This window comes from Callospermophilus lateralis, chromosome 1, assembly GCF_048772815.1.
Source record: "Callospermophilus lateralis isolate mCalLat2 chromosome 1, mCalLat2.hap1, whole genome shotgun sequence".
Classification (NCBI taxonomy): domain Eukaryota; kingdom Metazoa; phylum Chordata; class Mammalia; order Rodentia; family Sciuridae; genus Callospermophilus; species Callospermophilus lateralis.
This window is the reverse complement of record NC_135305.1, coordinates 138,105,400-138,130,171: the sequence shown is the minus strand read 5'-3', so window position 1 is coordinate 138,130,171 and position 24,772 is coordinate 138,105,400. Positions and strand designations below refer to the sequence as shown.

The 24,772-nt window shown below is 41.3% G+C and overlaps 1 protein-coding gene across 4 annotated transcripts in view; it reads right to left on the bottom strand.

Moving 5' to 3' along the window:
• The window catches only part of Hira (histone cell cycle regulator), a 96,948-nt gene that overhangs the window by 8,214 nt on the left and 63,962 nt on the right, over positions 1 to 24,772 (bottom strand). For 2 of the 4 annotated variants that reach the window (XM_076859558.1, XM_076859614.1), the window contains exons 16-24: positions 15,630 to 15,834; positions 15,147 to 15,251; positions 13,270 to 13,418; positions 10,933 to 11,094; positions 10,361 to 10,419; positions 9,890 to 9,995; positions 7,940 to 8,062; positions 7,221 to 7,384; positions 5,117 to 5,205 (exon numbers count right to left, since the gene is read on the bottom strand). In XM_076859558.1, coding sequence (XP_076715673.1) covers positions 5,117 to 5,205; positions 7,221 to 7,384; positions 7,940 to 8,062; positions 9,890 to 9,995; positions 10,361 to 10,419; positions 10,933 to 11,094; positions 13,270 to 13,418; positions 15,147 to 15,251; positions 15,630 to 15,834 — 1,162 coding nt within the window. The remainder of the gene's footprint in view (positions 1 to 5,116; positions 5,206 to 7,220; positions 7,385 to 7,939; positions 8,063 to 9,889; positions 9,996 to 10,360; positions 10,420 to 10,932; positions 11,095 to 13,269; positions 13,419 to 15,146; positions 15,252 to 15,629; positions 15,835 to 24,772) is intronic. The other 2 variants (XM_076859527.1, XM_076859586.2) reach the window with 1 other exon arrangement.

The window sequence follows — 24,772 nt, the reverse complement described above, 5'->3', positions numbered from 1 at the left end:
CTAGCAAACAGAATTCAACAGTACATTAAAAGAACTATACACCATGATCCAAATGGGATTTATTCCTAGATTGCAAAAATGGTCATCACAAAGCCCAAGCACCTAAGTGCTCCAATCTACTGTTTCCTGTCTTCCTCTGGTGCATATTGAATCAGAAGATGAAAGAAGTCTGGACTTTTGGAGCATTTGAGGGGTACTGGCAGCTCAAATGGCAAAGAGTATGTAGAGCTCAAATTGCAAAGAGTATATAGAACAATATATAAAGAGTTCTTACAAATCAATAAAAAAAGAATGATAAAATTACTTCAATTGCTAGTTCAAAGAAAAGGAAATATTAAGTGGCTCTTAAACATAAAATAATGCTCTCTTAATAAAACCTCAGGGATGCTGAATTGTATTGTTGGTTGGAAGTCCATCCTCCATCCCAAGCTCTATTTTCTCAAGGAACAGTTCCACTTGGGATCACCAAATTCTCACCATAAAAGTGTTCACAAAGAGCTGGGTACATTAGTGCACACTTATAATCCCAGCAACTCAGAAGGCTAAGGCAGGAGGATCCCAAGTTCAAGGTTAACCTCAATAACTAAGTGAGGCCCTAAGCAACTTAATTAGACCCTGTCTCAAAATAAAAAGCACTGGAGATGTGGCTCAGTGGTAAAGGGCCTCTAGGTTAAATCCCTAGTACCAAAAAATAAGGTTTACAAGGAAACTCAAGAAAGCATTGGGCCCATGCTCACCTTCTCTACCCCCAAAATCTAGATTATAAAACAACCAGAGGATAAAAAAATTTTTAAAAAAAGAATAAATTCGGAATCATGCTGCAGTGAGGAGGAATGTGGCAGATATTGGGAGTTGGCTATGTCCACAGCTATAACAAGAGGTCATGTAGACCTCTTCTACATAATATTTTTTTAGCATATAAATTAATTTTATAAGGAATTAAAAACATACTGTTTTCAACAGTCAACAAAAAGTGATTTTATTTTATTTTTTTAGTTGTCAATGAACCTTAATTTAATTTATTTATATGTGGTGCTGAGAATCAAACCCAATGCCTTATATATGTTAGGCAAGCGCTCTACAACTGAGCTATAACCCCAGCCCCCAAAAGTGATTTTAAAGTGGCTTTATGGGAACAGACATTTGCTTGGTATGAAAATCAATTCTGTAAATAGGAATCACAGAAGAAATAAATTCTACATCAACATTAAATGCAGAAAATATAGATATGCTACAAAATCTTCTTCAATAAAGTGTGCATTTGTAAGTTGAAAAATATTAACCACACTTGATATTAAAATATATTTTTTGAATAAAATATATACAATATTATGCAAGCAGTAGCTTTTTTTTTTTTTTTTTTGTATCAGGGATTGAACTCAGGGGCACTCGATTACTAAACCACATCTCCAGCCCAATTTTATATTTTATTTAATGACAGTGTCTCACTGAGTTGCTTAATATCTCACGTTTGCTGAGGCTGGTTTTGAACTTGCAATCCTCCTGCCTCAGCCTCCCAAGCTGCTGGGATTATAGGCATGTGCCACTGCACCTGGCAGTAGTGTATTTTTTTTATTTGTTCTTTTTACATATGCATGATAGGGAATGTATTTTGGCATATTATACATACATGGAGAGCATTAATCACCAGATTACACAAAGAACACAAAAAACTTTAGCACCAAAAAAACCCAAACAACCCAATCAATAAATGGGCTAATCAGAAGAAGAAATATGAATGGTCAAAAAATATATGAAAACATGTTCAACATCTCTAGCAATTAGAGAAGTGCAAATTAAAACTGCACTGAGAATCCATCTCACTCCACTCAGAATAGCAATTATAAAGAATACAAGTGGGGCTGGGGATGTAGCTCAAGTGGTAGTGCACTCGCCTGGCACGCGCGGGGCGCTAGGTTCAATCCTCAGCACCACATAAAAATAAAGATGTTGTGTCCTCCAAAAACTAAAAAATAAATATTAAAAAAAATTCTCTCTCTTTAAAGGCATTGTGTTGTGTCCATCTACAAAAAAGATATTCATTCTCATTCTCTCTCTCTCTCAAAAAAAAAAAAAAAAAAAGAATTAATTGGACATAACTTTCCTAGCCTTTATTTGAATATATATAATCAGGGTAACTCCATATCATGTACAACCACAAGAATAGGATCCTAATTAGAATAAATTACATAATCTTTTTTATACAGGCAGAAAAGCGTTTACTTTCTGAGCTTGTCTTGTAATAGGAGAGCCTAAGTGATTTAATGATTGCCCATGAGGACAATCTAGTTTCTGGGAGATTTTTTTGTTTTCCTGATGAGAAGAGTGGATATTGTTGGTACTGACATCCTCCTATTCTCCTTCCTTGAATTCAGACATGAGAGCTACTTTGTGACCATGAAGAAAAGGTTAGAATAATAATTTGTTTTGGAGGGGAGAAGAAGTCTATTTCAGTGACTGTTATCTACCTAGAGCTGAAAGCATCTGCCTCTGTAACAAGTCACAGGGGACCACATGCAGCCAGTGATTTTAGGAAGTTTATAGATTGCAGAAAGCAGGTGAGACCACATTGATGGGTGACTCTGGGAGGTGAAGGTCAAAGGTTCTCCTGGACAAAGTCTCAGGAAGTTATATTGCTTATAGCTGGCAAGTAAATTCTACCAGACTTGAAGGCCTTGGGAGACTAAAGCCAAGACTGGGGCTTAAGAAAGGGGATCCTTGTTATTCACACCTCCTGTGTGCTGTTACCCCAAAGTCATGCTCCCTAGTGCAAATTGGAAGCAAATCACTTCTGTGACAACTATTGCCTACTTTTGAGTTATGGGCAGCTCAGAAGACCTTGATCCTGAACGAGTTCAAGCATTCTGTGGTAGTGGCAAATAAAAGTGGTTTGTGGAAGAAAATAACATCATCTTGGGCTCACACTCTTTCTACAAATAGTTTTTAAAATACCACATCCAGCAGTCAAAAATAACAAAGAACATATAGGAATGAGAAACAGAAGAAACATTTATAGGCAACAGAAATATCCATTAGGGCTCCTAATACTAAAACTATCAAATATAAAAACTTTGAACTAAGTTTACTATGCTCAAGTAAATAAAAAGACTAAATTAAGAATTCAGCAGCAAATTGGAAATCTTAAAAATGAGAAGGCAGATTTAAAAAAAAAGGACATCATCTCTCTCAGATGATGGAAAAATGAAAGAGAGGATATAATCAAAGAAGACAACTAAAGGATGTCATAAGTCTATCCAGAGAATGAATAAAAGACAAAGATGTGGAGCTCTGGAATCTTCAAAACACCAACCTAGGATCTCAAAAGTACTTATAAAGCAATGCAACAACTCAGGATGCTGAAAGTCTATGGAAGAATATGTTCAATGATCTAAAGGGAATTGATTCTGAATCCAGCATTACCCAACTGAAAATACTGTAATAAAACTAAAAAATAGAATAAAAAACAGAGGAGGCCACTGTATATGCCAAAACCTTTAATGTCTTATGAGGAGTGACCTTCCAAACTTTCTCACCTTGGCTTCTTTCACCCTTTTATTGCCACTCAGATCAACTGTTTCTTTTCTTTTTCTATCTTTTATTACTGAGGATTGAACCCAGAGACACTTTTCTACTGAGCTACATCCCTAGCCCTTTCTGTCTTTATGTTGAGACAGGGTCTCACTAAGTTTTAGGGCCTTGCTAAGCTGTTGAGGCTGATCTCAAACTTGGATTCTTGTTGTCTCATCCTCCTGAATCACTGAGATTGTAGCTACTAAGCACCACTACACCTGGCACTTTTTATATTCTAAGTTCTCCCACTCTGGACCCTTTGCACTTACTTGCTTTTTCCTCTGGGGGAATGTTCTTCCCCTGAAATATATGCATGGTTTCATTCCTCCTCTTTTTTGGTCTCTACTCAGTCAAGGTGTTTTTGGTCACACAACATGAAATAACATCCCACCAACACTACATATCCCCCTGCCTTCTTTACTTTTTTCCATAGAATCCAACACCACCCAAGATATTATACATTTTCTGTTTTTATGTTTATTTTGTCTGTTTCTCTCCACAAGAATTTAGATCCACGAAGTTGGGGACTCAGTAAACCTTGTTTTACTGAGTTGCCCCATGCCTAGAATATGCCTGGCCAGATTGGATACTCCATCAGTAATATGCTGAATGACTGAATAAAGCTGTGAGCTACCTCTTAGATCCATACTTTCTCCCATCCCTTGCCAATTTGCTTCTTTCCCGATTCACTCAATAACACTAGCATCTATCTTTGCCAGTCGAAAAATTTGGAGGCAACATGTTCATAATTCTCTTTCCTTCCACATTCATTCAATGACCAAATCTTGGTGGTTCTGATTGCTAAATAAATAATGAATCTGTTTCCTTGCTCACTCCATGGCCACTACACTGATCCAAATCACCTTCATCTATTTCTGGTACTGCTATAAAAGACACGCTGACTGTTTTTCTATACCAACTCTGGTAGTCCTAGAATATTCCAGTTCCTCAAGAAGTCTCTGTCATCTATCTCCTGCATGTTTCTCCTATCTTACCTCTCTTATTGCCCACTAAAATGTGGCTTAAAAATGTGCCAAGCCCTCTTTGCCTTCACTATTATCTCCATCAGAAAATGTTCTCCCAGATCTCTGCAGCTGGTACCCTCTCATTCTTGGGTTTCATCTGAAATGTCTTCGTCCAAGCTATTCCCTGCTAATCATTCCTGGCCACTCCTATCTCATTACTCTGCTTATTTTGTTCTTCACACTAATCCACAGTATCAAAGTACCTTGTTCACTGGACTGTGAGGCTCACAAGGGAATGGAGGTAAGTATCTTTCCTTTTTAGTACCAAACCCAGAGCATTCTACATGCAGCTTTCCTCAACATGAATGTGAACAGAGCTCTCCAGGCTCCTGATGCCCAGAGCCCAATTTCTGCCTGGTTGTGGAGTGCCAGCATGTTAGCCTCTCATTGATGCCAGGGCCCAGGGTAGGGTGCTAGAGAAGTGTCACAGGGAGGAACTTCAAGCATTTTATCTTATTTTTAAAACCTTCACCTTCATGTTTCAAGAGAATTCTTGAGGCAAGAATTAAAGAAGCACCTACCACTACTGTTGACTCCCACTGGCTTCCAGTGGAGCAGTGAACCGGACCCAGTAAGTCCTTGCATATTTCTCGAAGTCGGTATTCAAACCCTAATTATAGAAAAATAGAACAACAAAAACAAAAACAAACAAACAAAAAACAGAAATAGGAACACATTATAAAAAGAAATTTGAAAATATGCTAAATTGCTGTGTATATCACAACAACAGAATGAACACTTATTTTATTGCCTACTATGGGCAAATGCTTGTGTTTCTCAGTTTAGGGCATTGAGGGCCACAATCACAGATTTTCACTCATTCACCTGTATCCCTAACTATGTATACAGAACCTTCTCTGTGTGCTGGGCCCACAGGAAAACCAGACATGGCCAGTTTTGTGATGATGAACTCCCCACAGTGGTGGAAAATATGGGAAACTGTGGAAGGAAGGGTGTGGGCTGGTGGGATCTGTTTGAGAGAAGACATATCAGCAGCTGCTGTGAGAGGAGATGAGAAGGAAGCAGACTGTGAGGGCCCAACTGCAGAGTGGTGACTGAGAGTCAGAAGCACTGCTGTAGTGGGTGCAACTGCCAGAAAGGCTATGGAAGCAGAGTCTGAGGACTTAGGCAGCATTTGGGGGCATGCCTAGGAAACAGATGGAATCAAAGGGTACAGAAAAGGAGGAATGAACCCTGAGGAATTTGGAAAGTGAATGGGGTCTCCTTCTAACACTTGATTCCTGCTCTTCTACTTGAGAAAACAAGGGACAGAAATGAGGGAAGGGGTCCTGGTATATTATCTAGGGAAAATCAGATGTATAGAAGATGGAGAAATAAATATAAACAGTAGAAGTGACCCTACAAACAGGTGGTAGAGCTTAGAGAAAGAAGTCTTTATGTGGAACTCAGAGTGAGTACTGCTAAATACCTAGGATAAGGTAAACCAAAGAAGAAGGCAAGGAGTGGGGGTTTTGGGAAAGATGGGGCATGAGGTTCAAGATGTAACTTGAGTACCCCAGGTATCAGAACTAAGGAAGGTGAGTATTTAGGAGAGCTGGTACATACCAGCCAGCCACATGGACTGAGTGGGAAGAGTAAACATCAAACTTATCACTGGAGTTGCTGGGGAAGGAGTTAGGGATCAGTAATGTTTGTTGTCATTACAAGTGTATATAAACACACACTCTTATATTTACAAAGTAGGAGGAAAACATAAATTCTGAGAGTATATTTGCAGGTAGTTTTGTACATTTTTTTGAACTTAATATTTTTCTTTAAATCATAATCAAAATGGGAAAGTGATGACAAGAACAAAGCAAAAGAGCCAAGGAAAAGATATGGAAGAAGTTCTGGAAGGGGCTGGGACTGTGTAAGAACACAGGGAGAGCTTTGGGAGGGCCAGTCCTATGCCATAATTCTTGGAGGCTATGCTTGAAGGAAGAAGAATTGGTAAGTCAGGACCAGATGCTTGCTCAATGAGAGATGAAAGGCTGTTAGAGGTTACTTTGAAGACAGTAAAGCCTCTCTTCCAGCACACTTTGCTTTCTGTAGGGTATACCACCAAGAGGTCATAGGTGCTCTGATAGCCTTAGCAGGATCAGGCTGGAGGACCTTGGCTACAGGGTCATTTGGAATTGCTGGGCAGCAGATAGGCTGTCCAGAGCAGGAGGGACTCAAAGAAGGAAAAGAAATGCTGCCAGAAGATGCCTTTGCCTTGAGTGACAGGCCTTGGTGGCAGACAGGAGCCAGAACATCTAGTCTGCTCCTATAAGGCAGGTCTTTCCATGCATGTTTCCAACCTCCTTCCCCAATGCCAACCTTCCTGTCTTGTTCCTCTGAAGAACATCCTCAAGCCTACTCTACTCAGGGCCTGGAGCTCATGACAGGGCTGAATGTCTACGAGCTGCCCTGATTATAGCTCAGGCTGGGAGGTGGGAGGTGTGGTCCCGCTTGCTGTCAGGGAGGCCAGGGCCTTTGGGGACAACCATGGGGACCTATAAGAAATGCAAAGGAGTTCAGAGAGCTCTAGGCCACTACATCTCTTTCTTGATTCCCAGGGACTAAGCTAGGCCTTAGAAAATAGAGGAGCAAATGGAGAAGGCCACTTGGGTCACAGGACCTCACCTTCATTCACGAGGTACCGTGCATAAAGAAGGAGCCAGTGGCGGTACTCATGGCTGGACTGTAGGGTGAGTGCCGCTGCAACCTGGTTCTCTAGGTAAGCCAGCGTGGTCTCCTGCTGTACCACATGAGGCACGGAGAAAAGCCGGGCAGCTTGCCTTCCAGAGCTGTAGAGACCAACAAAGCAGGCAATATGAAGCTGAGGGCAATGTTCAGGAATGCTCCCACATGTTCTAGGGTACCGGGAAAGAGCTCGTAGGGGTGGTAGGCATCTGGTTGTAGAAGTCCTCCCATCTATTAACCAGTTTATTGGCAGGTGCCAGAGACTTTTGTTGACCTGCCCATCATCACATCCCAGCTTTGGGCTTCTTAGTACTCCAAGAATATTCTACAGTGCACCTACCATCTAGGTCTCTGGGATGATAGACCAGTGGTAGATTCCCCACCCACCCACCCAAAATCCTGCCCCATATAGGTATTTATGACATTTAGCATCCTCAGACTATAATCTGGACCCCTGAAGTGACAGGGCCTATATTCCAGCCAACCATGAAATATTACTTGATATGGATCCACACCCTTAGAGACCGCCCCCTCTCCCCTCACCCCCGATTTTTGTGTTGAGCAGCAACTGGGGTACAAAGACAGACAAACAGAGACTAGGCCTGGTTTCCTCCCAAGGCAGCCCTGTTGATAGTGGCCAAAGTTCTCAGCTCACATACTTGGAGGTGCGGCCCTGGATTATGGCTAATGGTCCTGAGCACAGCATGGCATCCTGGGATGGCAGGCTGCTCCTAAAGTCCGCACATTGGGCCAGTGAGTCTTGCTTGTCAGAAACCAGGTTCCTGAAGAATCAAAGACAGGATCAAAGGTCAGAAAAATCAGGAGGCCTACCAGAGGAGGCTGTCAAAAAAGCCACAGGGGCTGGGGTTGTGGCTCAGTGGTAGAGTGCTCGCTTAGCACATGCGAGGCCCTGGGTTCAATCCTCAGCACCACATAAAAATAAATAAAATAAAGGTATTGTGTCCAACTACAATTAAAAAATAAATATTAAAAAAAAAAAAAGCCAGAAAGAAGTAAGCCCCTCTGGGCACAGTGGCGCACGCCCGTAATCCCAATGGCTTGGGAGGCTGAGACAGGAGGATCTCAAATTCAAAGCCAGCCTCAGCAAAAAGCGAGGCACTAACAACTCAGTGTAGATTCTGTCTCTAAATAAACTGCAAAAAACAGGACTGGGGATGTGGCTCAGTAGTCAAGTTCCCCCGAGTTCAATCCCCAGTACCACCTCCCAACCCCCCAAAAAGAACTAAGCCCCATCCACCACACTGGCAGCACACAAACAGAGGCTGACAGTTACTGCACTTCAGTACAAGAAGCCCATTAACTGGCCGGTTTCCTAGTTAAGAGCCTAATAAATTATATTTTCAAGGAAAGGTTACTGATAGGTTCTCACTATGAATATTTTAGCTTCAGTCTCACTTCCTGATGACTAAGGTGTTACTGTGTGTGAAGTATGTTTTGGATGCCTGGCTTACACAATGCTGTGGCCTACCCAGGGCCTGTGTGGCCTGGGTCTGTTACAACTCCAGGGAAAGCCAGTCTCTAGCATTTCTATGCCTCTCCAGCATCCCCAGGAAGGCAGTTCTTCTACCTCCTCAGGACTATTCTGTTAAGAAAACATTCTCCAGATACTTTTTTTGAGATGGGATCTTGCTCTGTTGCCTACATTAGACTTGAACTTGGGATCCTCTTGCCTTAGCCTTCAGAGTAGCTGGCACTATGGGCATGCATTATTGTAATCAGCTTTCCACACATTTTAAAAACAGCTAGTTGTCTTTGTAAATGTGTAACAAAATACAAGGATGACTATAAAAAGTCGACATGTCTTTTTTTAATAATCAGCTCATTTCCATTATTATGGTAATCACACATACTCACAAGCTTTTTGCAATTTGAGAGGGTAGGTGACAAAGTTTTTTGTTTTTGTTTTTTAACTGAATAATAAAGTATTTGGCAAGTTTTAACAGAAAATGGGCTAGAAGATAGCAAACTTAAAAAAGGGGGCTCTAAATTCAAAACTGAATGAAGGAAAAAAAAATCATCCATATGGGTGAGTTTGTTTCCACCATTACTAATTACTGAGGGGCTACTTTGCTCCTACTAAGTTCACAACATTGACTAACATTGGCAAGGCTACTATGAAGCCAACTCTCCTATGCTGGTGTTGGTTAAAGAGGCCAGTCTGAAAAATATCTGTCAAGAATCATAAAAATTTCCAAATACCTATTCTAATAAAACGGGCTCAAGGGATGGGGATGTAGCTCAGTGTTAGGGCTAATCTAGCATGAATGAGGCCCTGGGTTAAATATTCAATATTGCAAAGAAACAAACAAATTAAACACACACACACACACACACACACACACACACACACACACACACACACATATCCCAAAAACCAGCCCCAGAAAATAATGCAGCAGGCCATTCTCCTGTGTACAGGCTCTGAGGGCAGAGGCCACAGGCCAGCAGCAGCCCACAGTGATGGCAGAGTATATACTAGCTGCCATTCAGAGTTCAGAGCCTGACTCCCAAGACCTGAAGCCTTTGCTCAGCTGTTCAGTATAGACAATCCCATGAAGCAGGGGCATGGTGGGGATGGAGTTTCTTACCACGTAGAGAGTGACGGATTAAAGCAGTATGCTTTCCCATCAGATAGGTTCATCACTGGGATTCCATGCTGCGTCAGCAAGATCTGTGACACTGTCATATCACTTCCTGGGGGACACCACAGGAATAAGTTCTGGTGTGTTCTGATCAGCAAGTGTTTGCATCTAAGGAGAAATCTGAACCCTGGCTCCCATGATCCCAGCAATAAGGTCTTTAATGATGACTTGGAAAAGAGGGAAGGCTACTTATAGTGCTCTGTGTGAGCCATTTTCACTAATATTCAACAAGATCTTTCTTTTCTCTCAGGGACCCATTGAGTCTTTTGCCCAGAAAACCTGTCTCCTTGCTATGTAAGTGTATCCTGTCTCACTTGGGCTGGATCCTGAACCTGGCTTTCTATCTAGGCTGAAGTGGCCCAAGTGCATCAGATCTAGGTCTCAGTCCCCAAGGGAGGAGGGGTCCGCAGGGGTTACCTGCCAAGATGGAGTGTAGAGACTCTTCTTTCACCACAACCACCTGCCTGTGAACATCCCTAAGAGGGAGACAGGGAACAACTTACTCTCCACCTGAGATAAACACATCAAAGTGTGTCTCAGCCACTCAGGTACCCTGGTCCCTACAAACAAACCCACAGCCCTCCATCCAGCGGTCCCAGGCAGCTGTCTCCAATGCCCACACCCATTCTAGGAGAAGCCAGCTACAGAAGTCATATCAGGAGTGTGGCCACCTTTGCCATCTGGATCCCACTGCTGATGAATCCACCTAAGGACCCTGGCACATGCCATTAGGCAGTGTAATTTGTCATGCAGTTTGTTCCTGTAAGGATGTCAGCAGAGCAGGTTGGCTGACTCATTTCCCTTTGCATTGCCTCCTTAATCCTTATGCCACAGGGGCAGCCAACACAAGCAGTGTTGCTGACTTCTCAGGGCCTCCTCCTGAGCCCAACGTCTGCCTTTTCTGCTGTGTTCTCTACCCCTGCAGTGAGGTGGGAAATGCATAGCACTGTCTTGCATGAAAACCACCCCACCCTGTGCCTGCCTCTCACCAGACAGACAGTGTAGCTGCAGCAGTGAGCGCCATGACATAGGAACCTGTGCAGTGCAAAGTAGAGATCGGGGACGGCAGGAGGATGGGAGGGAGGAGGCGGCGACCACAGGTGGAGAACACCGACAGCGTCCTCTTTTCACAGGCGACACACACCACATCACTGTGAAGGCAGAGGAGGGGCAGATGTCACAGGGACCAGGTGCTGCAGCAAAGGCAACAACCAGGTTGATGCAGAGCATTCCCTCTGCCTGCTTCTGACATAGCATTCTGCTGAGTAGATGAAGCCAGAGGGAGAGGCCAGAAGAAGTTGTACAAGGACTAGGTTGGGGTGGGGACAGCAAGGCAGAGCCTACCTGAGATTTCCTAAGAGAGACTTCTGTTCTACTCCTGCCCATATGGCTATTCATACTTTTCTGAGCTAACAAGGAGTGCAAGGGCTTTGGAGTACCACAGCCGTACATGATGGTCACCAGGAAGCATGCCTCACTCATCAGATGAGGAGGCCACAGAAAGTCCATGTGACAGTATCCTGGGTATCAATAGCCAGAGAAGTCCAAACAAGGTCTCTGCTGAGGCAGGCTGGGAGAGTGTGGGGAACTGGTACAAGTCGCCACAAGTGATGCCAGCAGTGTACTCAGAGGGCTGTTATGGTTGAGCTTGGAGAGGCGCGTCACTCTGAGCAAGAAATGCTTCAGAGAAGATGTTTCCATTCCACACACTGTCCAATGCCTCTCTTGAGTGGCTACCAGACTCCTTAGGTAAGCCCAGCACAAGTAGGCTTCTGCCATTTCAGCAAGGGACTGCTGAGGCTCAGTCATAGGTGCAAGAGGCTAGAACTCAGACTCCAAGAAGCAGGGGCAGGTATGTAGCCAGCAAGGCCCTGACCATAGCAGACCATCCTAAGTCCCCTCCAGGACTTTTATCCTGCTGAGCCAGGGCCTATGGTCTACAGTGCCTGTTGTCCCAGTAGGCCGAGAGTAAGAAGGCTGGCTAAGAAAAGAGCTCTGCCAACTTATTCCTAATGTGACATGTTACTGGTCTCTGAAAAGGGAGAAACAAGTTGAGGATCTTTTGTTTACAAAATGTCTACTTTGAAAGTATGAATCTTGAGAAAACTTCCAGTAGGACCTGGAAGCAGGGAGTTCTCTGTGTTGCTGTGACTGAATTTTATCTGCTCATTTTGATGGTCAGGGCCTTCCTTGAGCCCTGTAAAGGAAGGAGAAATCTGAATCCTGGCTCAGGAAGCTGTTGCCCTAGGCTGTAGCACTAGGGAGCAGGTCTGTAGGCTGGGACTGAGTAGGTGGGATTATATAGGAGAAGAAGTCTTTGGTTACCTAGCAGGACCCCCTCAATAGCTGCTGTGTTGCTATGGGGATGATTGTACTAATATCCTTGGCCTTCAATTGAGGCAGGCCTTCAACTGAGGCATGCCATCTGCCTTGGGATCAGGGATGGAGAGTGTAAGCTCTTGTAGCATCCAAAAAATAAGTAGCTGGCATTAGGAGCTCTATGTGCTTTTCCTGAAAGATAATTTCAGTGAGAAACACAATGGTGGGGCTCTTCTAGGTTTAACACCATAAAAATCACTCAGAGCCTATGGGAGTCCCGACCTAAGACCTAAGGCCAATGTTTGCAGACCTGTGTGAAAGCATTTACATATGACCTTATAATAGAAAACTAAGGATCTAATTGAAATGACTGCATCTGAGTGATCATCGTTAGAAAGTCCTTGTAAGGGTTTCTACCTAACTAGGGCCCTATGCCTGGCAGACACCTGAGGAAAACATCAGTCCTCTTTTTAGATGGAGCACAGGAAAGACAGAGCTCATACTCAGTGCCAGGAGCCCATGGGAAGACACTGTATAATTAATCATTGAATTAAGATCTCTCCCCAAAGTGAAGAATCTGGGGAGGACAGGGTTGGGGACTTAGGAGGTAGTCATAAAATCCTGTCCTAACTTGTATGAAAATCTGGGTCTAGGGAAGGAAACTACTGAGGTCAGCAAGAGCCAGGCAGACTTCAGCCTGGAACTTGAGACTTTTGAGAATCTAGCCAGACAAAGAAATAAGACCACCAGATTCAGGGTCTGGCCTGGGTGATTCTCAAGACTCAGGTTCCCCATCTATAACATTGGAATAATCATAATGATTTCATTGATGAGGTAGGAACTGATATGAGAAATGCCCATGATTGGCCTGGACTAAGGCCCAATGTAAGCCTCAGTGGAAGCAGTACTCCCTCAGATAGGCTAAATTCCAGGACAGTAAAAGTGCCACCCAACATAGCTCATGAGGTCTACTCTACATGACAAGACAGGTTCCTGCCTGCCCTTACCAGCTGCCGGCAGCAGTGAGGATCCGGCTAGTGAGCACTGTCTCCCACTCCTTTCCTTCCCGGTTGCACTTCAGGCGGCTCAGTTTTACACCCCCCACGGCGGTTACTTCATTTTCAACCTCAATGTACATGGAGGGGTCAGAGCTCACCTAGATGGAGGAAAGCAAACACACATCTTTTCAGGTGAAAGCATGCTTACTCAGACAGTATTCACAAGACAAGTGAGATGTTCAGGGGCTCTGCAGCCCTGGGCTGTGAAATAGGGGGAAGACACAGACAGGTAGACTAATTGGTTGGCCAACAAAAGAGGGTAACATTTGGTGGGGAGCTGTGTGGGAAACAGGACAGGGCAAGAGGGCCACCATGTCATCTCACAGGGGGATGACTTCCCAAGAACATGCTGAGAGTAAGAACTGCAGCCAACCAGGGACAGAGCTGGGAGTGAGACTTGGATTTCTAGCCTCCTTCTTGAAAGATCTTCAAAAACTGCAGTATTTAGTAAGAAGAAAGCCATTGTTGTACCGGGAGAAAAGTCTAGAAAACTTCAATATTCTCTCTGGCAATGAGTCTCTGTTCATTCTGAGACTATGCTGGTGAGAAAGTCCCCAGCATAGCATGCATGAGAAGTGCCTACTTCAGTGCCTGGCACTAAATGAGCTCAGCTTTGTATGTCTGGAGAGCTATCCAACCCAGGCAGAACAGCTTATAAGTTTGTACTGTGTAGTCATACTAGCAGGTATAGCTGGAGCAGATGAAGGGCTCCACTAGGAGCCATATCCCCTTTATAGACACCCAGAAAGCAAGCATAGCCTCAAGTGGCATTCAAAAGTGAAGTTATTCAGGGATGGTTTAGTTTGGAAGGGAAGTTTTGAGTTGCTAACTGCTAGAGAAGCTTCCTTGTTTCTATGCACATCAACAGTAAAAACTGGATGGGTCCTACACTTATCCTTTGGCTCCGCCTGTTTCATTCCTCTGTATTATGGCCCACAAAGACCTTTGGCTGGGAAGGGCTGATGTCTGCCCTTCATTGCCCTATGAAGTCTAACCTGGGCCTGGAGTAGTGTGCTGTCAATGGGATATGACCCATAGATAGGGTCCAAGAATGTTGCCTGAGGACTTGAGGGTGTGTAGAGAGGTCACTATGTGCAAAGCTGCCAAGGAGGGAGAAGCCTGGACACTGTTGCTGGGTTTGAGGGATTATCTGTTCTAGAAATGTGTTTGAATAAGCTCATGGTTATAAGCTTCTCTAAGAGCTCTATCAGCTCTGAGGATGACCCTGTTCCAAGCATCAAGAAGCAGACAGCGGGGCTGGAGATGTAGCTCAAGCGGTCGCACGCTTGCCTGGCATGCGCGGGGCGCTGGGTTTGATCTTCAGCACCACATAAAAATAACATAAAGATGTTGTGTCCACCAAAAACTAAAATTATCTCTCTCTCTGTCTTTAAAAAAAAAAAAAAAAGCAGACAGGCCAATGGAACTGTCAGGAGACTGACCAATGACCCAACAGTTTCATGGGCACCAAGACTGAGTCTGCCAGGACTAAGGGTGGAGATGCAGGAGGCCTCCAGGAAACGAGACACCCAAGACAAGTCTTAAAGGGGCTGGTAATCCAGAAGGAGTGATAGTAAGGGCAACTGAGCATTTGGGACTTCAAAGGTAAACCATGGAGAAAGAGGCCTAAGGGTGGGAAGGAGAAGAAGCTATTAACATTCTTGCCAAGATTTGTAAGTACTCTGATGAATTATGACTTCCTCCAGAAGGGAATAGAGAGCCACTGCAAACCAGTCCCCAAAGCACTGAAAAGACAGAGTTTATACTAGGAAGATAAATGTATGTACATGCCTTCAAGGGAGTCATTGGAGTGTCCCAGCACTTACCTGGAGGGTGAATGCTCTCTGGGGGCCTGGTATTGGCAGCTTCAGTGCAAGTGCTGGTGCAGTCAGACACATGGCCTCCTTCTCTGCAGTAAGGGTGGCTGGAGACTAGAAGAGCAGAAACATCCTTGAGCCCCACCCCAACACTATAGGGGAAGCATTAGGTAAAAGTAAGTCACCCAAAAATGAGGCTGGGCATTTGTACTTACTGTGAGGGAGAAAGCAAAAGAGAATGCTACAAGTATTCTCACCTCACAGATAAGGGAGCTGACACCAGGGAACTTGCTAAAGGGTTCTGGCTGGACTGAAAGGGGGGTGAGGAAGTGTGGCCTCTGCACTCCATGATACATTCCCTGATGTCTATATCTAAGCCAAATGGTTCCCAAAGCATCCCATACTGACAAGGTGCACCATGGCAAGAAGGGCCTCCCAGTGCAGAGTCCAGGAAGGTGAGTGGGAGCAGGCAGGATGAATCTCAGGCCTCACCTGGACAGACAGAGACATAGGCAGGAGACGGGAGTCCTTCCGAGGACGCCCCTTTTTCTTCTTTTCCACTGTCTCTACCTCAAGCTCAAGTTTTCGCTTGGATAATGAGGATGGCTTAGCCAAGGGGACCTTTTCATCACTGTCACTGCTGCTCTCTAGGAGATCCCGGGGCCTCAGCTCTTTCACAAGGTTCTGTTCTTTCAACCTGCACAAACAGACACCATGACTTTCTCCACACAACTATTAATTTTGTAATGTTTAAAAATCCATTTTAATCCCCAAATATTGATTGAAAAATTGAAAAGTTATTACTCTTTTTAGATCCATCAGAGAATGGAGGTCAAAAGAAAAACTGACACCCTGAAAACTGAAGATGAATAAAGACAAAAAACGCAGCTGGGGCTGGGGATGTGGCTCAAGTGATAGCGCGCTCGCCTGGCATGCGTCCGGCCCGGGTTCGATCCTAAGCACCACATACAAACAAAGATGTTATGTCCGCCGAGAACTAAAAAATAAATATTAAAAAATTCTCTCTCTCTCTGTCTCTCTCTCTCTTTAAAAAAAAAAAAATCCTATATAAAAAAAAAAAAAAAAAAACGCAGCTGACCTCGATTAGAAGCCAAAGTGGGTACTGGCAGACATACTTTCGAAGTTAACAGTCATGTTGCTGGAGGCTGAGCATGGATAAGATTGAGAGTTGAAACTCCTGGTTAAGAGGGTACCCAAGTGTTCCTTATTTTTACTTTCAAGTACCCTTCCAGGTTGTCAGTGTGAAGATTCAGAATTAAGAAAATAATTCCCTGTGTTCTTTTAGGGTTTGGGGAAGGTAGGTAGACATTTTGAAACATGACCAGACCATACTTATAGCCAATTCTGCCCTCCAGTGAAACTACCTTGCCAGAGCTTTATCTCACCTGGAGGAAGGGCAGGCAATTAACCAATCCAAGCCCCTTCTAGCTTCTGCCCTCTTCCACCACTATAGGCTAAGAAACTCTTTTGAAAGAATATAGTTAGGCCCAGGGATTCATACTAGAGCCCAGGGATTCTGATCCAACAACAACGTAAAAGGGAAAGTTAAGCATGAGATTATAGAATGTTTCTACTTCCTAATACCTCTTCATCACATCAGCAAGGCTTCAGTATAATAACAGTAAATCACAACTGAGAGAGCTGCAACACACTGACACCAACCCTCCCCCACTTTTTTTTTTTAAAAATGTGATACAGGGGATTGAACTCAGTGGTGGTGTACCACTAATCCCCAACACTTTTTACTTTTTATCTTAAGATAGGGTCTTGCCAGCCTGGGAATTGGCCATCTTCCTGCTCAATCCTGTGAGTGGCTGGGATTATACGCATGTGTAATTTGGGTGTGGTGACACCCAGTTCATAGACTGTATTTAAAGAGTTTCTAGGGAAACCTAAAGACTACAGACAAAACAAGGTCACTGGAAGAAACTGAAGCTTCTGACCTACAGTTATAAGAAAGATAAAACAGCCTAACTCCTAGCCAGATAAACAAAACCTCATGAATGCTTGTATACCTCATTTCCACTTATCCAATACAATATGCCTAGCTTTACAAGGTATGATAAAAGGCAAAATGAAATAAACAAAAAACCAAAACCACAACCAAAAAAACCCCAAAAGCAAAAGTAAAAAACAAAATAAGAAACAAAAATATACACAATGCTGAGACACAAGAAACAAAAACATACATAGTGTAGAGACAAAGCAGACATCAGAGTTAGGTACAGCAGAAATTTTGGAATTATCATTAGATAATTAAAATTTATAAATAAATGAAGTGGTAATAATGTTATAAGGCACAGAAGGAGAAATTTGGAATATTTTGTATTAAGATGCCTGTACTATCCATGAAAGTAGCCTAGATTGATTGCAAATATTCACTGCAAACACCAGAGCAACTGCAAGAAAGTTTTAAAAGAAGTATAATAATGCTGAGAGGAGAGAAAATGGCATTATATAAAATACTCAATTAGAAATGGAGGGGAAGATAAAAAATAAAGGACAAATCCAACGAATAGAAACAGTTACCCACATGGTAGACACTAATCCAACTATATCAATAAACACTTCAAATGTGAATGCTCTAAATACACCAATTACAGACAAAACGAATGAAAAAAATGTTTTTAAAAGATGGGTTTATATTAAACATTTAAAAAAATTTTTAAAGATGTTGATGGACCTTTATTTTATTCATTTGTTTATATGCGATGCTGAGAATTGAACCCAGGGTCTCACACATGCTAGGCAAGTGCTCTTACTACTGAGTCACAACTCTAGTTCCTAAACATTTTTTAAAAATATTTTTTCTTAGTTGTAGATGGACACAATACCTTTATTTCATTTGTATAGTTTTATGTGGTGCAAGGGATCGAACCCAGTGCCTCACACATGATAGAGATAGGGCATACAGCTCAGTGGGAGAGGACATGCTTAGCATGGCCAAGAACTTGGGTACAATCTAAAGCGCACACACAAAAAAGTAAAGGAATTCCAACTGTATGACATTCTGGAAGAGGCAAAACTATGCAGACAGTAAAAAGAATCTGTGGTTGCTAGGGGTTAAGGGGGAGGGAGGGATTAGTTAGAGGACAAAATTTTTAGGGCAGTAAAACTATTCCTTTTTTTTTTTAAAAAAAGTTTCTTAGTTATAGTTGAACACAATATATTTATTTTGTTTCTTTATTTTTATGTGGTGCTGAGAATCGAACCCAGGGCCTCACACCTGAGAGGCAAGTGCTCTACCACTGAGCTATAACCCCAGCCCCAGCAAAACTATTCTGTGAAGTACTCTAAGGGTGGATTGAAAATCCATAAAATGAATACCACCAAAACTGAACCCTAATGTAAACTGTAAACTCAGTGATAATAATGTGTTCCACATCAGATTTTGACAATGGAGGGAGGCTTTGTATTTATGGGGACAGGGTCACATGAGAACTCTAATTTCTACTCAATTTTACTCTGAAACTAAAATTGCCCTAAAAATAGTCTATTTAAAAACAAAAACAAGAGATAAACAAGAGATAAAGATATCCTAATCTAACATTAATCTAAAAAAGCTATATTAATTTCGGACCAAGTAGGCACCAGAGCAAGAAAAGCTAGCAGGGATAAAGAGAAGCATTACACAATGATAAAGGGGTCAGTTATCCAAGGAGACCTAACAATCCTTAATTCGTGTGTGTCTAACAACAGAATATCAAAGTATATGTGCCCAAACTAATAGACTAGAAGGAGAAATATATGAATTATAGTAGAGATTTTAACATCCCTATAAGAGAAACAGATCTAGTAGATAGAAAATCAATATGGAAATAATTATTTGAACAATATCGTCATATGCGTGTGTGTGTGTGTACACATACTAGGGAGTTGAACTTGGGGGTGCTTTACCACTCTTTTTTCACTTTGACACAGTTTCCATGCTGGCCATGAACTTGTAATTCTCTTGACTTAGCTTCCCAAGTAGCTGGCATGTATCATGGTGTCTGGCAATCATTTGGACTTCACTGACATTTTAAGAAACACTATTTTAAACAATAGTAGAATATACATTTTTTCTCAAGCTCACATAGAATAGTCATCAAAATACACCACCATTCTAGGCCATAACTCTATATATTCTCAGACCACAATGAAATTAAACCAGACATTAATCACTAAAAGATAATAGGAAAATACCCAAATATTTAGAGATCAAACAGAAATAACATTTGTGGCACAGAGTAAAAGCAACGTGGCAAGAGTAAAAGGGAAATTTAAGGCACTGAATGTATATATTAGAAAAGAAAAATCTGAAGTCAATAATTTAAACTTCCCCATCATAAAAAATGAATAGTAAGCCTAAAGTAAGCAGAAGAAATTAAAATAAAAATTACAGATATCAATGAAGTTCAAAACATAAAAACAAAAGAGGGGGAAATCAATGAATGAAAAAGCAAATTTTTTTTAAAAAGATCAGTAAAATTGTTAAACTTATAGGCAATTTAATCAAGAGAAAAGGAGAAGACACAAATTACTCAGAAATGAAGATGACATTCTCACTACTAATTTTCATGGACACAAACATCCTAAGAGGAATAAAATTCCTCTTCTTTTCAACACTTCTATTCTCGCATATTTGAATACTTAGATGAAGTATACCAATTCCTTGAAAGAAATCTACCAAATCTACCAAAACTCACGAAAGGAAAATTTAGATCATTTGAATAAATATTTATTTATTAATCAAATGGATTCAACAATTAATAACCTTCCAAGAAAGCATGAGGCCTAGATTGTTTTACTAGTGATATCTATCAAACATTCAAGGAACAAATTATGTCAATTCTCTACAATCTGTTATAGAAGATAGAAACAGAGGAAATATTTCCTAATTCCTATGAGGCTATCATTATCCTAATACCAAACCCAGATAAAGACATTACAAAATAGAAAAACTCTTAACAGATGGAACATCTCTCATTAAACATAGAGGCAGGACCCCTAAAGCTTAGGAAATAATGCCAAGAGTTAACAAATGGGATGGTAGCAAATTAAAAAGAGTTAAAAAGAGCACAGTAAAAGAAACAGTTAGAAATGTGAAGAGATAACCTACAGAATGGGAGGAAAATCTTTGCTAGCTCCTCTTTGACAAAGGATTAATATCTAGAATATATGAAGAACTCAAAAAACTTTATACCGGGGCTGAGGATGTGGCTCAAGCGGTAGCGCGCTCGCCTGCCATGCGTGCGGCCCGGGTTCGATCCTCAGTACCACGTACAAACAAAGATGTTGTGTCCGCCGATAACTAAAAAATAAATATTAAACTTCTCTCTCTCTCTCCCTCTCTCTTTAAAAAAAAAAAAAAAAACAAAAAACTTTATACCAAAAAACCAAATAACCCAATTAACAAATAGACAATGAATTACATAGACCCTTCTCAAAAGAAGAAATATAAATGGCCAACAAATATATGAAAAATGTTCAACATCATTAGCATTTAGGGAAATGCAAATAAAAACTACACTGAGATTTCATCTCACACCAGTCAGAATGGCATCATCAAGAATACAAACAATAATAAATGCTGGATAGGATGTGGAGAAAAAAACAAACAAACACTTTTACACTGTTGGTGGAACCGTAAATTAGTACAACCTCTATGAAAATCAGTATGGAGGTTCCTCAAAAGGCCAGGCATGGAACCACTATTTGATCCATCTATACCACTCCTCAGTATTTATCCCAAGGAATTGAAGTCATCATACTTTCATGCCTACACATGTTTATAGCAGCACAATTCACAATAGTCAAACTAATGGAACCAGCCTAGGTGTCCCTCAGTGGACGAATACACAAAGAAAAGATGGTAAATATACACAATGGAGTTTTATTCAGCCATAAAGAAAATGAAATTGTGTCATTTGCAGGAAAAAGGGACCATTATCAGACCAATATGTTAAGCGAAATAAGTAAAATTCAGAAAGTCAAGGGTCATATATTTTTTCTCATATGTGGAAGCTAGTGAGGAAAAGAAAGGTGGAGGCAAGTCTCATGAAAATCAAAGGGAGATCAATAGAGAAAAGGAACCAAGTGGTGGAAGGTGGGGAGAGGGGGAGCATGTTTTGGGGAGTGATACTGGCCAAATTATATTGTGTATTGTGCACATGTATGAATATGTTACAAGTCCTATCATTCCACACAACTATAATGCACCAATAAAAAAAATGTGAAAATAAAAACAATAGATGCAAAAAAAATCCTTAATAAAACATTAGCATATTGAACCCAACAACATATGTAAGGAATTATACTCCATAACCTAAAGGGATTTATTCTAAGTATGCATACCAGTCTGACATCCAAAAATCAATTTATTCATTAAGAAGTTTAAAGAAAAAAAATCTTGTAATTAAAAAAAAATCATGATTATCCTGAGATGTAGAAAAAGTACTTCACAAAATCAAACAACATTTATGAAATTAACTCTCAGCAAAATAGGAATAGCATGGAGTTTCTTCAACTTGATTAAGAATACCTACAAAATCCCCTATTGCTAAAATCATAATGGTGAAAAACTAGATTATTTTCTTCCTTGATTTTCTCAAAGGCAAAAATATTCTCTCTCACCATTCCTCTTCAACACGTTGCACAGGAAGTCAGTCCTACCTAGTGCAATAATAACATGAGAAAGAAAGATAAGGCACATAGATTGGAAAGGAGGAAAAAACTATCTTGATTCACAGATGACATCAATGTCTTATAGAAAATACCAAAGAATAAACAACAACAAAAACTAACAAGTGATAATAGCAAGGTTGCAGGATATAATAAACAACAACAAAAACTAACAAGTGATAATAGCAAAGTTGCTTTCTATGTAATAACAATGAACAATTGGAATTTGGATTCCCTCCTTCTAATTCTCTAGAACAGGGCAAAGAATCCATCTGTGGATATAGCTTATTGTTCTGGAAACTCTAAGTCAGTGCTTGCCAAAATAATTTTTTAAAAGTTCAGAGTGTATATAATAAGAGTTTTGTAAGATACCATAATAACGTCAAATCAAGGCCAAACTATCATATAAGTTTCTCAATGGCCTGATCATGTCCTGTCATTTCAATACTAGCCTAGGAAGGCCATTTTGCTTGGCACTGCCCGAACTTATCCTGCTTCTCTCTCCATTGCTGGGACCTCTGAGAGCCTTTGGGAGTCTCCCTCTTCCTGCCTCTGCCTGTCACTCTGTTCAGGGCTCCTGAGGGAAGTGGCCTATTGAGAACAACATATATCTCCTCAACCTGTGAGTGGACCTATACCACTATACCCTAGAGGATCTTCTGAGGAAGAACATAGCTGGCCAGAGCTGCCCTACTTGTGAATGGGTCTCATTCTAGGTTCTGTCTGCTTAGGCCAACTTTTCTTGTAGTAACTTACCCTAGGGCCCTATGTCTCTCCCTGACAAACGGTTAGAAAGCAGGCTGGAGTAGAGGATTCACAAGTTCACCCAGAAATACCACCCTGCACCTGGGAGGCTAGTATTTGGCTCCCAATCTCACCCGAGGCTCTTGGTTAAGAGGGACAATCAGGTTTGCTTGGGCCTCATTGCTCAGACACAATGAGGTACAACAAAATAGCAACAGCAGGAGTTGACCTGTGCTGCTCACTGTGACACAAGGATCAGGACAAGGTTCTAGAGGAACTATTCTTAAATGCCCAAGGGACACCTTCTATCAGGCCTGGTCTCCTGTGAGGACCATGCTAGCAGTGAAGAGACTCAGAAAGAAAATGTGTCTGAACATCCACTAAGATGGAAAACTGGGACTCAACTGTGGTGTGTATGGCTCTGAGAGCAACATCTAACCACTGAGAGACACAAGGCCCCAAAGGGAAACTTTCACTGATGAGTATGTTCGGGTATTCCTCCTAGCTTTTATCAAGATCCAACTAAACTTAAAAAAACATTTTCTTTTTCATGATGGGGATCAAACCCAGGGCCTTGTGCATTATTAGGTAAGCATTCTACCACTAACCTATATCCCCAGGCTTCCAACTTTTTCTTAGAATTTAGCACTAAGAACACATTTTGTCTTGGAAGCAGGAAGCTCAGCCCCAAGTAAATACTTGCTCACTGCCACTTTCAAGTGAGAATCAGAGAATGACAAACTTGATGATTCCTTATTCTACAGGTCTTGTAAGAGCTGTATGCATAGCTAAAATGTGTTGAGATCTTGGGAACAGAGCTGATGAGGGATTAACCCTAATGACATCAGGACCCTAGAATTTGTAGGCAAGAAACTGCCTCCAGCCTGGGCATGGGGGTGTATGCCTGTAATCCCAGCTGCTTGAAAAGCTGAGGTAGGAGGATAGCAATTTCCAGGCCAGCCTGGGCAACTTAGTAAGACTCCATCTAAAAATAAAAATAAAATAAGAAGAATAAAATAAAAGGGCTGGAGATGCAGTTCAGTGGTAAAATGACACTGGGATTCAATCCCTAATACCATACACACACACACACACACACACACAAAGCCTCTAGCAGCCCAATTCAAGAGTATCTCCTCTGTTTCTTGGTCAGGATATATACAACCCAAGAGAAAGAGCTAGGAATTAGGAGTACCTGGGCCAGGGGCCAAGGAATTAGACAAGACAAACATAGGGTAACTTTCTCAAAGAACCCAAAAACTTTGTATTTATAGAACTCTGCTGTTCTCTCAGTTGGGTAAATAATTTTATTCTGGTCAGAATTCACTATATTTCCAAAACTGGATTCAATTAATTTGTTAACTCCTCTAGACAACAGCTCTGGCAGCATGTCCTTTGGGGGACTCCTATAAGGTGCACATCCCCTACATCCCTACAATTTGGCTCTGCAGCACTCTGACCAGTTCTTCAGAGTGAATGATTTGTTCAGTTGGCTGTAATCTGCTCTTTTGAAATATCCACTGACTATTTAGTTGCAATGATTATTTTTCTTTTCAAACCAAGAAGTACTTTGGTTCATTTCCAAATCTGTCTGGCCTTTTTGATGGTGTGTTATTCTTTTTATCTTTTATTGAGACATAATTCACATATATACAATAAAATTCATTTTAAAATACAAATTTAGTAGTTTTTAGAATATTTATAAGATTGTGCAACCACTGCCATCATCTCATTTCAGGGATCTTTCATAATTCCAAAAAGAAACTATACCCATCAATAATCACTCCCTTTCCTTTCCTCCCCTCCCAACTCCTGGCAATTACTAACCGACTTTCTGTCTAGATTTGTTTATTTTGGATGCTTCACATAAACAGAATCATACAATAAATGGTTCTTTTGTTATTGGCTAAGGTCTATCCCTGTTGTAGCACAGGCAAGTACTCCATTCTTTTGGATTCATGAATAATATTCTATTGTATGGATATATCATACATGTTGTCAAAGAGTTAATGGAAATTTGAGGTATTTCTACTTTTTGATTATTATGAGTAGTAACGATATGAATCTTTGTGTACAAGTTAATGCATTAGCATATGCTTTCAATTCCCTTGGGTATACACCTAGGTGTAGAAGCATTGTGTAATTTTAACTATTTAACCATTTGAGGGACTGCTAGACTGTTTTCCAAAGCAGCTGAACAATATTCC